Source organism: Urocitellus parryii, chromosome 8 (assembly GCF_045843805.1).
Source record: "Urocitellus parryii isolate mUroPar1 chromosome 8, mUroPar1.hap1, whole genome shotgun sequence".
NCBI lineage: Eukaryota > Metazoa > Chordata > Mammalia > Rodentia > Sciuridae > Urocitellus > Urocitellus parryii.
The window spans coordinates 141997816-142019004 of NC_135538.1; the positions used below are offsets into that span (position 1 = coordinate 141997816).

The window sequence follows — 21189 nt, forward strand, 5'->3', positions numbered from 1 at the left end:
GGTGAAATGGCAGGCACGGAGTGCAGGAGGGGACAAAGCAAGATGCACTAAGGCAGTAAGTGACAGCAAAGGGCATCTCCGTCCACCTACCAGGGAATAGGGGTCTTGTCCTTGGTCCCTGTAACACAAGCCAGGCCCTGGAAACAGACATACATCACATTTGCACAACAGTAGCTTAGAGTTTGTTGGCTCTCATCTGGGTATCCCCTCGAGTTGTGTTTTCAAACTTTTCTTCAATGAGTAACCACAGAACCAAGGTTCAAGAGCACATGGTGTTTCCATTAAGCCCTCTGGACTGGACAAGTCAGTTTCCTTTAATATTGTCAATATGTATCCCCTTGGGGTCCTCATGTGACGTATTGCCTTCTGAAGTATCAAGTACCCATGGTCCACTACCATCAAAAACATCAATGGAAATCCCAGAAGTAAAGAGCTCTTGAGTGTTAAATGACGTTGATTATAGAATATTATTATAACTGTGCTCTTTCATTCTGAGGGATTGCTGTTAATATCTTATAGTGCCTTATTATAAATTAAACTTTATTATGGCTGTGCATGTGGGGTACCACTGGATACGGGGTACCACTGCACAGCCACAGGCACCATCCCTGTCTTACAAGCCCAGGTCTACAATGGCTCCCAGCTGGGCTTAGAGCGCATCATTGAGTTGGGGGTTGTTTCTCTTGACTTGAGGCTTACAAAGTCATCCACAATGCCGGGTGCGGAGACCCCGACTCATCTAGGGAACGACGGTTCTCTTGGCTTCTTCCTGTAGGTTTGGTTGGATGCTACAAGGTTGTCACGGCAGAAAAAGCCTGGCAGAGGCGATGCTTGGTGGTGCCAACACGATCTCTTTCTCGATACAGAGAGTTTTACTTAACCGTACGACTTTAAAAATCGGAAAAGTTGAGTTGCTGGGAGCACATAGAACGACAGCCTAATTGCCTTTTAGGATGTCGTTGAGAAAATTCTCATATGGAATACAGCACGTCTCGTCTGAGAGTTTCCAGAATCACGCAGGCGATTCCCAACAAGGTAAAGTCATTCAGCATTTGTTTTCCTAACCACAGCGTCTCGCTTCATCATTCAAGTCTTAATAAAGTTTAGTGTTGAGTGAAAACAATCCCTAATGTGTAACCAAATATATCTGCGCAGGCTAGACTTAAGCCTCAGCGGAAGGCTTGGAAGCTCTTGCAGTGGAATCCATCTTTCTCTTCCCCTGTCAGCATCTCAGAGGAGCGGGGTCTGGAGGAGCAGCTGCTCAGGGTGAGCTGGGACGGCCAGGCAGTTCTGCTTTACCAAAGCTGCCGTGGCACGAGAGGACGTGAACCTCCAAACTAATGCAGATGGCCAGGCAGGGGCTGCTGTGTTCCTACTCTGGCCATGCGATCAATGCACATGGCCAGAGCCACACACACAGTAGGCACTTTGCAATTATTGGTTGAATTAATGGAGGAATTCTACGGTGCAGAGGAGTGTCATGTGGTTCTGCTCCTTGAACTAATCCATTTTGTTTCATCATCCCAGATGTGGAACACCGATCAAAACTTAAACGTAGAGTGTCCTGTAAAAATGATATTCTCGCATATAATATGGTTATGCTATAATAGGCTAATGTTTATGTTAATCCACATGAGGTAAGCTCTAGATTATTTCCAACCTATTTTAATGCATTTGTATCAGTTTTATTGATACATTCACAGAACTGAAAACTTGGGACCTTAATGGATTAAGTAGAACCCTATTATCACCAAAGAAATGCATTATGTTTAACTACAGCATTCATTAGATGAGGATGCCCATTTAACGGTCACAATAGAGTTCAAATAATGGAAGAGGAAAGACTGTGACAGATAGATCTTGCAACCTTACTGTTAAGTGAAATGGGTCAAACTCAGAAGGCCAAAGGTCATATGCTTTCTCTCATGTGCGGAAACTAGAGAGGAAGAAGGAGAAGAAGGGAGGAGGTGATCTCATGAAAAGCAAAGGGAGATTAGTAGAATAGAGGGAAAATTCTAGGGTGGGGAGAGGGGAGGGAGGAGGAAGTGCTGGGGTGAATGTTGGCCAAACTATATTGTTAAATTGTGTGCTGGTGGTACCGGGATGTAACAACAAACCCCACCGTTGTCAACAACTATAGGCACCAAGAAAAAAATGTGCTGAAACGAAACAAAACAAAATAATAATAATAATAATAATTTTTTTTAAAGTTGGTGGTGGAGAGAAAACCATCGTGGCGTGAGTCAGATGGATCTGGATTTGACTTCCAAGTGCGAGTAAATCACTGAGCACGTTACTTAACTCTGTCTGGGCATCTAACACCCACTTGAAGTCTCTGCTCGGTTACTCTCTGTGCTCTGTGGGGGTTTCAGTGGTGAATAAGACACCCTTCTTGCTCCTACAGGGCTCACTCTCAGGCTCCCTAATGCTTCGGGATCTCTGTGACTGGTTGATAAGATACTTGTTTGGGTGAGAAGGGATCTTAGGAAAGCTCAGCCCACCTGAGGCTCCTCAGGAGCCAGTAGAACCCAACAGTTGTTCCACTTTCAGCCCCTGGTGCCAAACCAACACCAGCTTCTCTAAAACAGCTTAAGTTTTTATCGTATGAACCAGACAATCAAGATTGTCAAAGCTATATCCTCCTTATCTATTCCTCCAAGGGCAGGAAAACCTTAGTTGGCTCTCGGCTGCCAAGATCACTGACCAGCTTAATTTTGGGGGGTGCTGTAAAATGCCTTAGCTCTTTCAGGGAGGGGTGGAGGGCTGAGACACACGCCCAGCCATCCCCTGGCAACTTGCACAGTGAACAGTTGTAAATTAGGTGACATTTGTCCTTAGAGCCAACCCCTTCTGTCCCCCCTTGTTCCTTTTCTTACAATATCCTCCTTTTCCTACTCCTAAGCCTACTCCTTCCCATATCAAAACACACTTACAAGTCACCCCACGTCCCTCATTTGCTGTTGAACATGCACGAGTTTCAGCCAACACGTCACTTTTCTTGGAAGTAGTTTCATGTTCAGATTGTCTTTCCATGTAAAGTGGGAGACTTTATTCCTAGCAGAGGATTTCTTCTTTCCACTTAGCAGAATATTTGGTGTGCAGTAAGAGCAGAGGTTCTTTGGGTAAGACTGGTAAGCTCCAATCTGGAGCTCTACCTGCATGTGATCCTGATGCTCAACGGCCCGCCTCATCTTTTTTCCTTATCGTTATGATTTGGATGTGGTGTCCCCGAAAAGCTCACGTGTGAGACAATGCAAGAAGGCTTAGGGGTGAAATGATGGGGTTGTGAAAGCCTTAACCCAGTAAGTGAATTAATCCCCTCATGGGGATTAATCTCCTCATGAGTGGTAACTGGAGGCAGGTAGGGTGTGGCTAGAGGAGGAGGGCATTGGGGATGACTTTGGGATCCATATTTTGTATCTGGTGAGTGAGTCTCTCTGCTTCCTGATCATCTGTGAGTCACTTCCCTCTGCCACCCTCTTCCGCCATGATGTTCTGCCTCACCTGGAGCCCCGAGGAATGGGGCTAGCTACGCACCCGCTCTGAAACTGTGAGCCCCTAAATAAACGTTTCCTCCTTAAAATTGTTCTTGTCAGGTCTTTCAGTGACAGCAATGAAAAAGCTGATTAAAACACTTATTAATTTGTCCTATGTCCCATTCTCTCCATGTTCTCTTCACTGCAAAGTCATGTGAAACTGTAATTTGATCATCACTCTTAAAGGAAATCTGGTATTGACGGTGGAGAGAGGACCTTAAATGTTACTGTTCTCTCTAATGTTGGGGACCTCAGCTTCCAGGGAAGCCTAAGGTAGACGGTATTTGGTAATGAAGTCTATAAGAAGCTGCAATTCATTCTCTGGTCAGTTTATATCCTCAGTACTGTCTAGCGACATGGAATTAAAGCTTCCTTGGGGATAAAGACAGGTAGACATGGCACTTGGCCTCAGGAGTTTGCCATCAGGCAGGATAGAATGGGGGATCCCGAATGCCAGGCACTTGCAGCCACCACTTTGGATAATCTTATCTAATCCTGGTAGATACTGTAATCTTATCTTTGCAGATAAGGAATCCCAGCTCAGATAAGCAAACTGTCTTCCCCAGGTCCAATACAGAGAAAGAACGATGGAGTCAGAATGGGAACGTAGGTCTGGTCTGGGTCTCCAGTGGGCATTCCCTTTGGCCTTCCACAGCAGGAAAGAAACCGAGGCCAAGGGGAATGTGCAGACAGTGATGCGGACGGTGTGGGAGTTCGGGAACCCTGGAGGGGTACAAAATACTTTTAGGAGAGGGGCTCAGTGGCCCTCAGGTGAAGTCTGCAGCCAGGGACAATGACTGGTTCCTTCCACGGTAGCTGGGAGACCAGGGTCTTCCCAGGTAGATTAGCTCAAGCCAGGGCTGGAGAGTAGGAGAACTATGTGCTGGGGCCCAAAGGGGCCACCTTCTCTCTCACTCATGGCGTGCAGCTGTGGAAAGGTGAGTGAAATGCAGGAGGCCGTGTCCCTCTAGGGAGAGGACAGTTGCTGGGAGCCATTGCCCCTGGAGTAGGTGGTGGGGGCCTCTGCTCAGAGGTCCCGCAGGGAGCTGCCTCTTGCCGGAGCCTGCTGAGGAGGCGGCGGACAGGTGAGGGGGCGGACAGGTGAGGGGGCCAGGTGGTCCTCCTTGCCTCTCTGGAAGCCTGGCCAGTTTCAATTTACATAACAGCTTCATCCACAGAAACCGGAGCCAGAGGCAGGTTCTTTCTCTTTTTTCCTCTCCGAGACACGGAAACCTTTATTTTCTCCCTACACCACAAACCAGTGCTGTTAAATAATATTGGATAATTGCACCTGTCGTGCTCCCCATATTGTGCCGAAGAAAAATAATTGCTGGTTTTCTGCTTTGCCGTTTAGCTGTGACTCCGTCATTTGACTCGGAGCATGTCATTTTCTCCCATTTTAGATTGCGTACAGTCAGACTGTGTGAAAGGACTCCCAGATAGCGGCCCTGCGTGTGTGAGTGGGCGCAGGCCTCATTCAGCAATGATTTCTAATTTATACAACATTGAAAATCCACAGCTATAAATAAACAGTTCTGACTGGCTTTGCTGCCTACTCAAATGCTTTATTAAAAAAAAAAAAAAAAAAAGGCATGAGAAAGGAAAACAAGGCCGGGGATGGAGTCAGGTTTCTGGGCCTGGGAGGGAAGACAGGGCACTCAGCCCTGGGGTGGCTCAGGGCACGGCCTGCGGCCTTGGGGGAGGCCTGGCCCAGTCGCACCACCTTCCTGGCCCCCTACGCTCCCTGGGTGCGGGTGCAACATGTTTGGGGATTACAGTATATGAAACCAGCTTCCTGTTATGACAGATACTGCTAGCATGTAGGTGCAGAGCTCAAAATAGCTCAGGAAATGTATGGCCCTCAGGGGGAGGAAGAGGTGGATGAGATCTTCTACCCAAATTCAAAATCGGTTTCACATGAGAGCGAGCCACCAGGAAACAGAGGCACAAGCCTGAGCCGGTCCTTGGGGGTGGTGCTGCTGCTGCGACTCCTGGTGTCTGGGTGGGGGAGAGTTTCCGACCACTGGGGGGTCCCTGACCACCTTCTCTGTGCAAGATGTGAATGCATTGTTATTTTTAATAAAGGCCTTCAGATGACCAGTTACTGCTTTGCTCTGTAATAACGTTAGAAAGACAGGCTGCAAAATCAAATATCCTGATAAACTTGGTTCTATCATTTCCCTGCTCTGAACCCAGTTGTGTGTGGTTGGAGACAAACTATTGAGGACCCAGGGACTGGTCACATCTCTTCCCAATTCCGCCTGTGGTCCCATGTTGGTAGCTTGAAAAAGGCCCCAGTAGAGGGACAAACATGGTATCCATGTCTACGTCATGGAAATGGGCAAACTCTATAAATCAGGATTTTACAACTCTTTCGCCCCCCCCCGCCCCCCGCAGAGTTGGTTGTTAAACATTGACCACCATTTGAAGCTTCATTTACTCATTGTAAAACTAGGACATGTTTTCTACTTACAAAATTTTGCGAGGCTAAAATGAATGAGGGGGATTGTAAATTTCATGACACTCTATAAATCTCGCTGGTAACATGGTTTGGTTTCTATTATTGTCATTTCGTAATTACGAGGGACTTAACACAGCCCTGCACAGGAGCAAACACTGTACATCTTTGAACACGTGTTTAGTCCGTGTTCGTTACAGGTGGGGCACTGCTCATCTTTTCTCAAGCTCCAGCTGCCCCACGGAAGCTCTTGTGTGCCGGTCGTGTACGTGCTCAGTGGGAAGTGGCTTGGAGATCTCTGCTGTGGGAATAGACGGACTTGCACAGTGACCAGTCATACTGCAACCAGGGTTTAATTTAGTCCTGGGATAGCAAAGCCACAAATAGAAATCTGCAGCCGCATCTCAGCCAAGAGCTTACCCTGATCGAGAAGTATGCAGCCCGAGTCATCTCTGGGTGTGGAAAGTTTGGGTGATCCCCAGCAGGCATTATGGTGGGGGTATTTCCACTGTGGCAACTGCTTCTGGGGCTTGCTGAGACCAGGTCTCAGAGCAGTTAAGAGGCAGCAGCAGGTGTGGGAAGAGGTGATGTCCCCAGCTCTATCCCCCAAAGACCCAAAGTTTATGTTTATGAGCAAGGAGAAGAGAAGTGGGGATTGCACAGCTGTCCTGGTGCCTGCCCGCGTCTTTCCTGGGGACACATGCCCTGTTGGAATGTTTTTCTCTCTTCCCTAAAAGGAAGACTGTTTATGGTGTCCATTTTTACCAACTTTCTCCTATAGACTGTCAGGTCATCCTGTCGTTTTCCTGCTCTGAACCCTGAGTGTGCTGAAGACAGGCTCTTGAGGACCAAGGGGCTGTGTACCTCTCTCCCTGGCTCTGCCCTGGCCATACTCTGCAGTCTATATCCCGACCCCATGAGCCCAGACACACACTAGAAGACTCAATCATGGCTACCTACCAGTGGACATTGGCCATTTGTGTTCTTTTTAAAAATATGTCTATACATAAAGGCCTGGAATAAAACCACTTGGAAAATTAAATCTAAAGGGTTCAGAAATCCTTGTTAATCACCTTACAATCAGCTTTCTTAAGCCATATACTATCTCAACAAAGCACTTTTTTACTACAGGCATCTCAGAAGACCTCATTATTGTATTACTCCCCAAGCATAAAGCACAACATTTATTTGGCAAACTAAACAATATTTGAATGGAAGAGATTTTGATAATGTCATTACGTTCACAATTCATTCCCGTCCCAAACACTGATTTCCAAAAAGGACCAATTTCCAAATAGTTTATAACTTATTTTCTCATTGTCCCAACTAATTTGCTATGATACCAGGTGGACAGAACTTTGGGGGCAACCACCTCCCTACATTTCTAAATCAAGAAGAAAAGGAGAGAGAGAGAGAGAGAGAGAGAGAGAGAGAGAGAGAGAGAGAGAGAGAGAGAGAAATCCACGAACATAACTACCTTACTAAAATACTTATTTTTTAGAGAAAAAGGGATTATTGGAAAATGGCCCAGAACGGGAAGTTAGGAGATCTGGGAGACAGAACCATTATCTTCATTTAGATACTTTGACACAGGTCACTTCTCTTCTGGACCCTCATTGTCCTCCTTTGGAAAGTGAAGGGTTTGGAGGACCCTATGCTCCTGTCCCTTTCTCTAAGTATTCTTTAATGCCAATTGTATGTGAGATTCTTTGGTCTTTGGCCAAATTTTGACCCAGAAACCATCATCCTCGGTGGAGGTCAGACACACACAGGTAACAAATTCTGAGATGGCCAGGAGTTGTTTGGGGCATGTATAAACTTTCAAAGGACCAAGAATCCTCCAGTGAAGCTATCTTTATAACTTCTTATTACATTTGAACACCAGCCTCTGTCCTTTCCACCTTCCTATGTTATTCCATCACCTCCCCCACAGAAATAATCATAATAAATAATAATAATAATAATGAGAAAAAAAATCTCTCATGTTTTCTTCCTCCTCGGTCCTTGGAACCTGGCACGCAGTCACTTCCTCTTCATCCACGGCTGCATCATGTGACCTGAACAAACAGAACAGAGACACACCTCAGGCTTCAGGGTTTCCCTAAGAGGGAGTCTCGTGTGAGTAGAGATCCAGCCTGATGGGGCAGCAGTGGGAAGTCAAGGACTCTGTTTCTCCAGCAGGAAGAGTTCCGAAAAAACAGCCCACAGCTGCCAGGGCAGGAAGCCAACAGGCCCCTCCTTTGATGGTGCTACTGCTGTTGGCAGCTCTGCGTCTGAGGAGTGGTCACTGCTGCTTTTGGTGAGTGTAGGCTGTTCACATGTGCCAGGGCAAACGCTGAGACCTCAGAGATGGAAAGGAAGGGCCCACGTCCAGTTAGAGAGGAGATGGAGGAAGGGTGAGTGTCCACCTAACTGGGGTCAATTCTACCTCCTCTCACCAAAGCAAATTATATCAACCCAGGTGGAAAAGCACTGACATACGGATTCTTTTGTTTGTTTGTTTGTTTTCTGTTTTTGTAAGCACAGTATAGGGACCTTCTTCTACTGAAAGCATAGCCTTCAATTTCTAGAATGACATCCATTCAATCAATCAGTTAGTACCTCCATATTGATGGGTCATGAATCTTTGCATAAGCTTTGAAATTGGTAAGATTATATTAGCTCATTATCTTTCCTGCCATTTGCCAAATACTTTCAATCCTACTTTGAAAACTTTTCTCAACTTGGTGTCTTATCCTTCATTCTGGAAATTAGATCCCCTGTCGTTTGGTTTGGTTTTACCATAGCAATTTCATGCTCCCGATTCTAGGCCAAGTTTACCATTCAGACCCTCCACTTTCACCAGGTTTATCCCTGATAGGAAACATTCAATATTTTCTGTTCATTTTATTTTGCTGGAACTCCCCTTCCTCAGAGGATTCAGTGATTGGTGACATAAAGTCCTACTGTGGCCTCTTAGGCACTCTGATTTTCTAGAACTGCCATCTCCTGGTCACTCAGTCTTAGGACCACCCTTGTTTTCATCCCTCTCAACAAGGGTTTGAGGCCAGAACTCTCCCTTGTTGTTCTGTTCCTCACCAATCCAGCCACCTGGCAGTGTCTCGGCATTTATTTAGTTTTTCAGGGTAAACACACTTCCTATTTATGTTTCCACTTATTTTCATCTTGATGTGAAACTCCCACCCAATCAGGTCCTGTCTGGGTCACATACTAACTGTAACATAGCACCTTCTCTTCTCTGCAGTGCCTACTTTGGGCCTTTAAGGAATCATTTGTAAACTGAGTAGCAGCCCTATACCCTCCCGTTCAAGAGCTTGGTCAATATGAACTTCCCTCAGCAGTCACTTTCTTGATCATGCTGTTTAGTAACCCAAGCCCCCTGAGGCTAACTGGGATCATGACCTTCCTCCTTAAAGTCCAGGTGCCAGGGGCTGGAGATTGCTCCTTTTAGGAAACACAGCAGAACGTGAAGGCTTAGAGAGAAGGAGAAGTGATGGTGTGAAGTTCTGATGGAAGAGGAGAGAAGGACACTCCTCCTGGTGGATCAGAGTCTCCTCTAACCAAAACCAAGCCGTTGGTGGGACACCAGGAGATTCCCACCTCCCACTGCTGTGGATGGGTGTGGTCTGAGTGCACCCCAAGGGCCTATTGTGATTAAAGCCTTCGTCCCACTCTGGTGATGTTGGGAGGTGGCGGTATCTTGTGGAGATGGGGTCTAGAGGGAGAACTGAGTTCATTGAGGTCCTGCCCTCAGGAAGCAGTTCTCATGGGACTCAGAGATAGTAGCTCTAAGAGCCTTAGCTTGGCCCCTCTTGGCCTTCTCTCCTTTCCTGGTTCGAGCTATAACCTCATGCATGCTCCTCTACGTACACCCGTCATGATGCACTGCCACTTGCTTCCCCCATCAGAGGCCAAACCAATGGGGCCACCCAGCTTGGACCTGGAGCCTCCACAGCTATATTATAAATAAACCTTTTCTCTTTGTAAAGTTAGCTGCTTCAGGTACTTCATTACAGAAATGAAAAGCTGACTAATATCACTAATACGCTAGAAAGGCACCATCCCCAGTCTTTTGTGTTGAGCTTCAACAATAATTTTATTCTGTAGAGATTTAACATGTATGAATACCTCAGAAGTTTGTTTTTCTTTTTGCTTCAAACAGGGGTGGTATGGAGGGAGTCCTTAGTTTTGAATTCTCACAGAGCTGAGCAGTTTCTAAGTTTCTTAAGTCATCTGACTTTATCTCTCTGTTTCTATGGTACATGGGAACTGTTTACTTAGTAATAGGTCATGTATCTAAGTAAAACAGAGTTCATAAAATGGATTTCCATCTCTGGGAAATAATATTATTTGTTATAACATTTCTTGATTGAAGAGAATTTTTTCCCAGTACAAAGTCTGCTAGTTGGAGGCAATGGATTAGATCCATCCCCGACTTTATAGTTCTTTCTTTATCCTCCATCAGATGTGCCAAGGGCTAGAGAGATTTTAGGCTAAAGATTCAATGTTCATCTTCTGGTGTGTCCAAGAAACCATGTTTTAATCAATATTGCTATAGGTATCATATATAATTATACTGTATTACTCAATAGGCAGAACATAGGATAAATAAAAACAGTGTTCTCAAAGACTTACAGCTATGAATCTACAACTACAACAGCTTCTGAAGGTAAGTTTTTGTTGTTTTATTTTATTGTTGTTTTATTATGTTTTAGGAAAATCTTAACATAATTCTTTTCCAGTACCATCCAAGTCACTTGGCTAGACTGTAATTTTCAGTGTATCAATTTATGATTTTCTTTAGGAGAAAAAGCATCCATTGTCTTGGGACCTGAAAAATAGATAGCTTGATCCCTGCCTAGTGGCCCTAAGGATGTAGGAAGAGGGGGTGTGACCCTTGCCTGGGTCAGGTAGGAGGAGAATCTGCCTGGGGCCCGTCTAGATGGTCAGACAGCGCACGCCAATCTCACAGTGATCTGCCAAGACCGCTTCCCCTGACTGTTTTCTATCATTGTTTGAAATCAATTCCATGCTCCAAAAGCAGAACTGGAATCTTTCTAGGTGGGTGGGTTATCTTAATAATGACTCCAGTGAAAATAGCATTTGTAGCCCTGGCACGCAGGGCCAGACCCTGCTACTGTGGGCCCTGGGAAGACTTCCTACGCTTGCCAAGTTTCCGTTGAATTCTTGGTATCATTTTCTTGTAACTGTCCTTGTTGCTCTCTTCCCACTCACCCACTGACATTATAAACGAGTGGGGAGGAGGCCAGCAGATGTTTAGCAACAGTGGCCCTGACATAATTATCTCCCTTGGGAGGCCTCCGGGATCCTAGTTTTATAGAGACTTATCCTCAGACCAGCAATGGTCTCTCTGGGACACGCTTTCAAAGGGCAGAATCCCATCTGTATCCAAGGTCTGCTGAATGAGAACCTATTCTGTAAAGATCTCCAGATTTTCCAAGATCTTCGTTTTAACACTATCCAGAGGCACATACTGGTTTGAGAAACACTGCTTCGTAACAGTGACTCTTGACCCTGACTGCAAATTAAAATAACTGAGAAGCTTTAAATAACACCCCTGTTAAATCCCCATATCTCGAGAGATGTGGACGTAATTGGTCTGAAGTGGGCTTGAGACTTAATATTTTTAAGACATCTCTAGTGTTTCTATGATGTGAGGCTAAGGTTGAGAACTACTGTCACAGAGATACCTGGCACATTTAACTGGTCACAGCTGATCGTTTGCCTGGTATCCTTGATCACTTGTTTTTGATGCTGGTTGGTGGCACCTAGCCAGGTCACACACTCAGAATTTCAGAGAAAGAGATTCCAGTGAATTCTAGCTTCAATCGGCATGACCCCTTTCACACTAAGTTTTTGAATCCATGCACCATCTCTATCCATTTGCAGGTAATTAGTGACTGTTACTTAAAATCACCTTCAGCTGGGAAACTGGTAATTTATGCATAAAGTGGAGGGGAAAGCTGGGAATACCCCACAGAGGAGAAAGATGGTGATTTTGGTGGGAGATTGAGACTAACAACGATGGGGACAACTCTTGCTCGTAGGCAAGTCTTTTGATACTCAGACAGTCACCTAAGGACCTCCGGGATCTTAGAAGAGGGGTGTAAGTGTTATCTCAACTGTGAAAGGAGAAAATTGGCATCCATCACTTTGAGTGCCTTGCCTAGAGTCTTGGTGACTTGGAACCCAGGCAGCTGGACCCCAGAGCTTATCTCCCACTGTCTCACAGAGGATCTTCTGTGACTTGCTGCTCTCACCAAAGAGCTCCGACTGCGGAAGGATGAGAGCAGAGAATTTCAGTTTGGATTTGGACAGTCAGGGTGACCACCTCTATGTTGTCATAAATCCAGAACAGGAGATGTGGAGAGGGACTCACAGTCAAGGGACAGATGATGGATCGTTGGGCCTAAGACCATCCAGACGTCAGTAAGGACACTGTCACAGCCGGCGGTACTAGGACCAGCCCAGACAAACAGGCCTCTTGGCCACCCTGCCGAGATGTCCGCCTGCCTTGGAAGAGTTGAAGTGCGTTCCCTCAGGGGGGTCTGTGGCCAGATGAGGGACACACCCTGGCTGTCTCCATCCCCTTTTCCAGGGTCTCCCTGGGTCTGCGTTGCCTGCCCTCACCTGCATCTCTTCTTCAACAGCTCTGCAAGCAAAAGCCCATATCACCACTCCCATACCCCTGAGCCTCCTGGTCCAGTGCCCTCACCTACAACTAGTGGAGTCACTCCTTGTCTGCTGTCGCTGGAACACCTCTGCAAAACGCCCCACTCCAGGCCTGGAGAGGAGGACCCTGGGAAATCCCACCACCGCTCTGATTGGAGACTGGGAAAGCTTAAGGTATGGACAACACAAACTCCTCATCCTTCAGAAACCCAAGGTCCACGTAAAAACAAAACCCTAAGGCAGAGGTTAAAACAAGCAAACGAAAACACAAAACAGTGGCATTGGGAGGTACAGGGGAGCCATGGAGCATGTGGGAAGGACGTCAGGTCCAGCCTGGGCAGAGCAGGGAAGGCTTCCCGGAAGAGGTGAGGTGAAGTGAATGAGGAGGTGAGACCTGGGAAAAGACTGGGGGAATGAGAAAGAAGCCCACGGAGGGCAGAAGCCCCAACAGGCAAGTAAAATAAGTAAACTGATGCTGCCGGGGCCCAAATTAAGAAGAAGGTGAGAGAACACGAGTCGGGGACTGGGTCACGGAGACCCTGGTGTGTCGCACGTCCTAAGGGCTGGCCTTGCTTCTGTAAATGGGAGATTAAAGTGTGGTGGGCACAGGAGGACAGGGGGTTGATCTCCGTGTCCCCGTGGATCAGCAGACCACTCTACTTGGTTTTCAGCAATTTAAAAGCATTCGCTGCCATTGCAATTTTGAGGGGTTCGGTTTCTCTTTTAATTGTTGTTTAATTACTTGCAATTAATAAAGATCTGTTTGGTATTTAACACATTTCACTTATTCTCCTCTTCTTTTTAAATTCATTTATTTATTTTTTAATTTTTTTGCAGGATTGCGGGGTGGGGGTGGGGGGGTTGAACCCAGAGATTCTCTACCACTGAGTTCCATCCTCAGCCCTTTTTATTTTAAAACAGGGTCTCACTAAGTTGCCACGGCTGGCCTTGAACTTGTGATCCTCCTGCTCCAGCCTCCAGAGTCACTGGGATTACATGCCTGGCCATCCATTATTTTCATAAGGAGATAAACATATCAAAAGAGAAGAGACGTACAGTCCTATCACTCATGTGACCTTCTGCATTTACACAAACATGTGAGGGTCCCTATATTGACTTAGTTGTAGTGGAAAATTGGAATATAGCCCCTAAACAATAGGGCATGTTAGGAAGAGCTTTGTGGGGCTGGGGCTGTAGCTTGGTGGTAGAGTGCCTGCCTCGCATGTGTGAGGCTCTGGGTTCAATCCTCAGCACCACATAAAAATAAATAATTAGAGATACTGTGTCCATCTACAACTAAAAAAAATTTAAGAAAAAAAAAGAAGAGCCTTGTGTTGAAAGTAGTGATTTCAAGAAATAAATAATAGTGAAATTTTATTTTTAATTCAATGTATGTTTAAAATTCATTGTGGGGTAACAATTTAAAAATTAATCATTATTGAACTCCATACAATTGATTGAAAAAGTTGTTGTTCTCTAAGTATTCCCATTTTTTTTCCTGCACTTCTTACATCTGCCAAATTTCAAATGGAATTTTTCTTTCTTTCTTTTTTAAGTATAGATTTGTGGAGGGCATCAGAAAATCTTTACTCAGAACTCCAAAGAGCCACAAATAGTCAGAATTAGCTGTCAATGCATTTGAAATGTCAAGATATCTTTTTTTTTTCTGGATAATTTTCTACAATATGGAATCTTGCTTTGGGAACTATAATTTTTAGTATTTTATTTTTAAGTGTTTGCTTTTATATAGGACATTGCCTTAGATCTTCTCAACCAAATACTCCAAGAGTAGAAAACACATCATAAGTCCAAGTTGCTTGCTTATTTCTCCAGGGTCTCAGCCTGTCCTCAGAAATACACACTATGGTGCCAAGCCTTCTAAACTGGGGACATTTTGCACACAGCAGCTTAGGGGTCACACCTATTCAGGCAAAGGCAGAAGATGCCATCTCTATTTGGGTGGAAGTGAGCTAGTGGTATGGGGGACTGCAGCTAACTCTCTGCCTTCTTTCAAATACAGTCACATTTTGCAACCTGACTTTCTAGTACCTGTGGTTACTTTTCCAGCAAAAGCATGTTCTAGAGGTGAGGTGCAGAGGGGGAAACAAAGAGGAGAATAAAATCTTCCCTTCCAAAATTAACTGAGGATTATTCTATGAAGAACCTATCTGATTCCACCTGCCTGGGATTAGAAAGCTTGGCTTGCTCACATATTCCCACTGCCCAGGACCCTGTCTAAATGAGAATCCCAATGTCAAATAGAGCCTGTGATTCTATTTAGTAAATGCTTTTATAAGCTTGAGAAGCAACCTAATAAAAGAGGGATAAAAACTCACCTGGGAATGCACTGCTGAGATTGGACTAGCTAAGAGGGTCACCTGAGCTCAATTCCTTCAAAAAGGAAATCTTGTCCTTGTCACAGCTTTTGTCCTCCTGGCTTAGGTACTAGGAGATTCTGCTACCATTTTTTTTGGTCATTTCTAGAACAATAATATCTTGTTCTCTGAGGCCTGAGCTTTCTAAATAAGATGTACCTTTCAAGTTAAATAAGATGCTGTCTGGGGAGGAGGGGAGATGATTTGATGGAGTCCCTGGGAATGCCAGCTTGTCCCAGGCCATGCCTTGGCCTACTTTGGTAGGACTTCTCCCAGTCCTTTGGCTAAACATCCTCAAACTCCACTGCCTTCTGGGTTGGAGTAGTTTTTCGTTCCATTTCCAGAAAGAGTGGAGGAAAGGGTAAGAAAGAAATATCTTTGTACACAAGAAAAGAGAGATACACTGACCCCATTTCCAGCAGTTGATCTTTTCTCCAAACAGGTAGATGCTGACACTCAGGAAGTAGCTGGAGGAGAAGAAGACCGTGAGGCCCAGCGGGCTGAGTTTTCCAAGCACAGGGTACACCCACCGGCCAGTCTCGGAGTAGATCCACAGGACCCTGTAGAAAGCAGCAAGTGACCACCATTAGGAAAAGACAGACAGACTAGCCACTTTGTCCCCACCGTCAGTGCAGAACTGGACAAAAGCAGGCACGAGGAGTGTCCGTCCACAGATTCCCACAGCTCTCTGGAAGTGGGTCTTCTCTTGGTAAATTAACTTGACTTAACAAGACATCTTATTTCATGGGGTGAGTGGGGCCTTTCCTTCCTAATCCATTAAAATCAAATCTTGGTGAGAGAATAAGGGAAACAAATCATTAGTGAAGGAGAGTTTGTGAATCTGTGAATAAATTATTCCTCCCCTGAGACTGACGGTTTGCTGAGACCAGGGACCTGCTAAGATGGCGTCATTTGCTGGCTCTCGCCAAAGAAGTGAAGGATTTGTTTGTTTTTGTTTTAGTACCTAAGAGTAAGAAAGAGCTTCCCACGAGCTCTCCAAATCCTTTAGGACTAGGAGGAACAGAGATGGAGAGATGGAGCTTTATTGCCCTGATACAGTAGGCCTGGGTTTAATTGTTGGCTCCGATTTTAGCTCAAGATATAATTATGGATAGAGTGCTAAGTAGGAATGGATGGATTCACAGGAAGGCCCAGATCTTGCTCCTGAGAGATTGACTGTAAGTCATTTCCGAAAGCCAAGAGAAGGAGAAGAAATTCTAGGAGAGAAGCCGTGATATCTAAGCGAAGCCTAAAAATGTGGTTTGCTGGAAACCAAGATGCTTCACTGGAAGATGCCAAAGTCTGAAATAACTTTAAAAATTAAATATGAGGAAGACGTCGCATCAGCCACAGTTTGTAATTGGTTAAGAGTACAGAATCTGGAACCAGGTTTCTGGGATTCAAATCCCAACTCTGCCGTCTATCAGCTATGTTACCTGCAGTAGTCTATTCAACCTTTGTGGTGTACAGTGGGGACTGGAGCAGCACACACCTTAAGAAGAAGGAAGGTAACACGTGTTAACTGCATGCATGTGTTCTAAGGAAGCTACCTAGAACAGTGCCTGACCCACTGTAATCATGGACAAGAGTTCCCAGCTTCTGTCTCCACAGAGGGGTGGCACCATAAGAATCTTCTCAGCAACTTTTCTTTGAGTCCGTTGATCTCTTATAGCCATTGAGATAAGCCAGGTTCTGCTTCAGAATCAGCACTCAATTGTGACTATGCTGGGTTGTCAAAAGAGTTAAGGGAGGAAAATGAAGTTCTGAGGTTAATTAAACTTGCAGAAGCTCAAGTGTGATCTCTGTCATTTCAAATTCTTCGTTAAATGTCTCAGGAAAGAGACAAGGGCTAACATTCAGGTCCAGGAGTAGAGTGAAGCCAAGGAGGCAGTTGGGGTGTAAAACTCAGGACTCATCTTTGTGCATCAAAAGATACAATCAACAGCATATAAAGGGTACCCATGGGAAGGGAAATAATGTTTGCAAATCATACATCTAATAAGGGACTAATATTCAGAATATATAAATAAGTCATATAACTCAACAAAAAAACTTAAAGGGCCCAATTGAAAACAGATGAAGGACTTGATAGAATTCTGCAGAGGAGACATACAAATGGCTAGCAAACCCATGGAGTGATGGCCAACATCACTAATAAATTTTGATCACTAAATCAAAACCACAACAAGATGCCACCTCACTTACCTACATTAGGATAGTCAGTATAAAGAAAAAACAATAAGTAGTGAGGATGGGGAGAAATTGAATCCTCTTTGCATTGTTGACAAGAATGTAAAATGGCGCACCTGCTATGGAATACTATATGTCCATTCCTCAAAAAATTAAACTAGAATAATCATATGATCTTGTAATTTCACCTCTGGGTATATACCCAAGGGAGGGAATACGTGTGCATTCATTAGCAGCATTATTCATATTAGCCAAAAGGTGGAACCATCTCATGCATCCATTGGTGGATGGATGGATAATTAAAATGTGGCATCCATGCACCCATTAAAACAGAAAGAACTCAAACTTATGCTACAACATGGGTGAACCTTGAGGACATTATGCTAAGTGAAATAAGCCAATCACAAGGGGCACCTGCTGTATAATTCCAGTTAGATGAAGAAGCAACAGTGTCAAGTTCATCGAGACAGAGGGTGGGATGGTGATCATGAGGCATTGTGACTGTTGTAAAAACGGTTTGGAGTTTCAGCTTGGGAAGAAAAATGAGTCCTAGATGGATGGTGGTGATGGAAAGCCACTGACCCTTTACTTCAAAGTGGTGAAAGTGGTGAATATTATGCTATGTGTATTTTATCACAATTTTAAAACTTGAAGGAGATGCTGGTCTTGGGGCTGTACAAGTGTAGGTTTGATACGTGGTCCCTGGACCTGGTCCTGTTTATACCACTTTGTTTTCCAAATCCTATTTCGATGCTCCTCCCAGAATGATAGACAATGAGATGACTACAACAAGAAGAATTCTTGCCATTGTTACTATTATTGGAAGCCTTGAAGCTGGATGACCGAGGGAGGCGTTGTGGGAGGCTAGCCACAGGGCTTCCTGCCTGCATGGCTGCTTCCAGCAGCAGGGCGGAGAACATACCAGAGGCAGAAAAGAAACATCCCCAAGTCAAGAGGGCTTCGGCAAGGAGAAGTGAAAACACTCCAAACACATGGTATTCATTGGTTCGGTCGGTTTATTTTATATACCTGAGATCAGGGCTCCCCGATTCCCAGGCACATTTATGTAAGAGAGTCTACAAACAAAGACATCCCCCCGGAGGCCTGGGAAGCTTCTGCGTACCTCAATTTCTGTTTCCTTCAGCATAAGACTCCTAAAGGAAAGTTCCAGAGGTGATGGAGTGAATTGTGAGTGCTCACAGAGACAGAGCTGAGGAAGTCATAGGTGGGTTGGCTGAAGTCTGGGAAGGGCATGGAAATAGAACTGGGGAGGAGGGAGAGGAACTTGAGGAAGGGCCCTCAGCAGGGGGCAGGAGTGGGGGAGCCATGCTGTCCAAGGGCATCACCTCTTTGTGGTTTCTCTGGGTAAATGAAGGAAGGAGGGAGGGGGCAGGGAGGAGCAAGCAGGCACAAACAGAGATGGAGAGAGAAGGGAACTTGGCCCCCACGGGTCCCGCCTCTCAGCCCACCCAGCTCTTGGCTCACTCTTGCCCCCACAGCCAATCCCTCGAAATTCTACCTGAAGGTCCCTCCAGCACGTGCTTTCAGGACCTTGGTCCAGGCCCCTCCATGCCGCCTGTGATTCTGTCCTTTTCTCCTATCTGGTCTTCTTGCTGCCCTCCCTTCACTGTCCACCCTGCAAGCCACCAGGAACCAGGCATCTGTCTAAAGCTATCCCTGTTCAAGGTGTCCCTGTTCATGACACCTGCTGCTTTCAGTAGCTCTGCATCCAGAAAATTCCAAGACTCCTTCACCTGGCCTACCTGGCCCTGCCTGCGACCCTCCTGCCCAAACCTACAGTCCACCCCTATTGGACCCCTTCTGGGTTTTGAATGAAGCAGATCCTGGGTTTTTACCCCTGTAATTATCTCCACCTGAAACATCTCCAAAGAGTTTATCTCCTGGACACACGTCTCCTTGCTCTTTGCCAGGCTCAGCCTTGCATGTCGAATCTCATCTTGAAAATCCACTTCTCTAGAAAGATCTCCTGGAGAGCCTTACTCCAACCTCCATTCAGGTGGGGGCTTACGGCACCAGCTCCCCACCATGCAGCTTACCCTTGTGGCAGGGTAAGCTCTGCATTGGACAGGGACGGTGTTTCCACCACGCACATCCGTTTCCCAAGGACCCAGGACCAGCCAGTTCTTCCTGCTGCAAGTGATGGCTGTCAGGGTGGTTCTGTTGGGGCTCACACAGTTACCGTAGTCAGCTCTCCACTTCCCAAACCACCACATCACTGTCGCCTCTGGAATTTGAGAACTGAACCCCCCAGCCTTCCAAGTTTGGATTTCACTGAATTAATACTTTGAAGAGGCCAATGTGCTGCCCCTCAATTGTCATGGAACAATGTTTTATGTCCTTCTAGAACTGTCTGCCTTAGGAATCTTTGGGTGCCAGGCCGGAAGGCCACAAAATATGTGCATATATATAGTAATTAGAGTTTCTTCATTCTGAATCTCACAGCATCAACTTGGTGACCATGGGATTCAGATCTCTCTTATCAGTAAGGAAGTAGTGGCAGTCTGTGGTTAGAGATAAGGAGATAAGGAAGTTCTGTGGGCTTTTGGCATATCATTTTTGAAGTTTTAACCTTCGTGTCATGTCTTTCCCACTCAGCAGAATAAAGCACAATAAAAGAGTAAAGAAGCTACAATTTGTCCCCCCAAATTCACGCAAGAGTTTAATCTCCAAAGTCTTCTGGTATTAAGTTTTCACCCTTTGGAATGGAAATTTAATCTGACTGTGGTGTTTAGAGACAGGACTTTTGGGAAGTGGTTAGATTAGGTTAGGTCATTATGGTAGAGCCTCCAGGATTGAATTGTGGTGGCTTAATAAGGTGAGGAAGAGAACACAAAGACACAGAAATATATATTTGTTCCTGCCATGAAATGATACAGCCAAAGGGGGCCCTTGACCAAACCTGGGCATGCTGTTTACATTTCAGCTTCCAAAACTCTAAATTAAATAAAACTCTTTTCTTCATAGAATAGTCTGCATCTGGTATGTTATTATAGTAATGAAAAGCTGACTAATACAGAATAGAAACTTCAAAGCAAGAATGTTAAACAAATAATTTGCCTGGATTTTGACAATATCAAGAATGAGAAGAGCTATTGGAATAGCGACCCCTGGATGGAGATTGAAAACACTTGCCTAAACCCTCCCTGACATACCTCTTCCATTGAGAACTTTCTTCTCTACTTAGGGACCATAAAGTTCTTGTCCAGTCTTTGTTTTCTACCACCTGATGATCTGATCATCCTCTGCTACCTTGGCTGGCCTCTGGTCCCTCCTGTCCCTTACAGGAGGGCACCTCCCAGATGGGCTTATAGCTTCTCTCCTGTTCCCTTGTCTCCCCAGTCATCTCATCTGATCATGAGCCTTCAACTCCCCGAATCTCCCAAACTCCATCTCTCTTAAGTCTGCCACTGTGAATTTCCAGATTGGAGCTCCTGCAGGCAGGGAGTCCCACCTGAATGTTATAATTGCCTTGGGAGTTTTAAAAATTCCAATGCCCAGGACATATCCTGAACCAATTGAATGGGTAATTTTTGGGGATAGGACCTAGGTATGGAATTTCAAACTTACTTCTTTACTTACACCTAAAACTAATTCTTTCCCAACTCATCTTCATCTAGTCATGGAAACACTGTCTTTCCAGTTCATTCACTGAAAATTCTTACAATTATCCTAATTTTCCCTTTGCATTTGCTCATTGTGTGTCAGTTAGTCCATAAACCCACTCTGTTCCCTCAACTATGTGACTCAGGTATGTCTTTTATTCTGACTGTACAGCTCTTACCCTCTTGAGGCTGTTCTTGTTTCTAATTTCTGTTACAGATGCTGTACTAAGACAGGAATGGAGGTCTGGACTGTAGGATGGGAAGTCTAGGTAACATTTTCCCCTCCTGGACCTCCACCACTGGCCCTCTTTGAA

The 21189-nt window shown here is 45.2% G+C and overlaps 1 protein-coding gene across 1 annotated transcript in view; it reads right to left on the reverse strand.

Annotated features, from left to right (window-relative positions):
• Positions 1-7551: 7551 nt before the first annotated feature.
• Adtrp (androgen dependent TFPI regulating protein) overlaps positions 7552-21189 on the reverse strand; it is a 68060-nt gene continuing 54422 nt past the window's right edge. Inside the window, exons 5-6 of the mRNA XM_026384629.2 lie at positions 15471-15622; positions 7552-8051 (exon numbers count right to left, since the gene is read on the reverse strand). Of these exons, the coding sequence (XP_026240414.1) occupies positions 8017-8051; positions 15471-15622 (187 nt within the window). The 3' untranslated portion in view covers positions 7552-8016. The remainder of the gene's footprint in view (positions 8052-15470; positions 15623-21189) is intronic.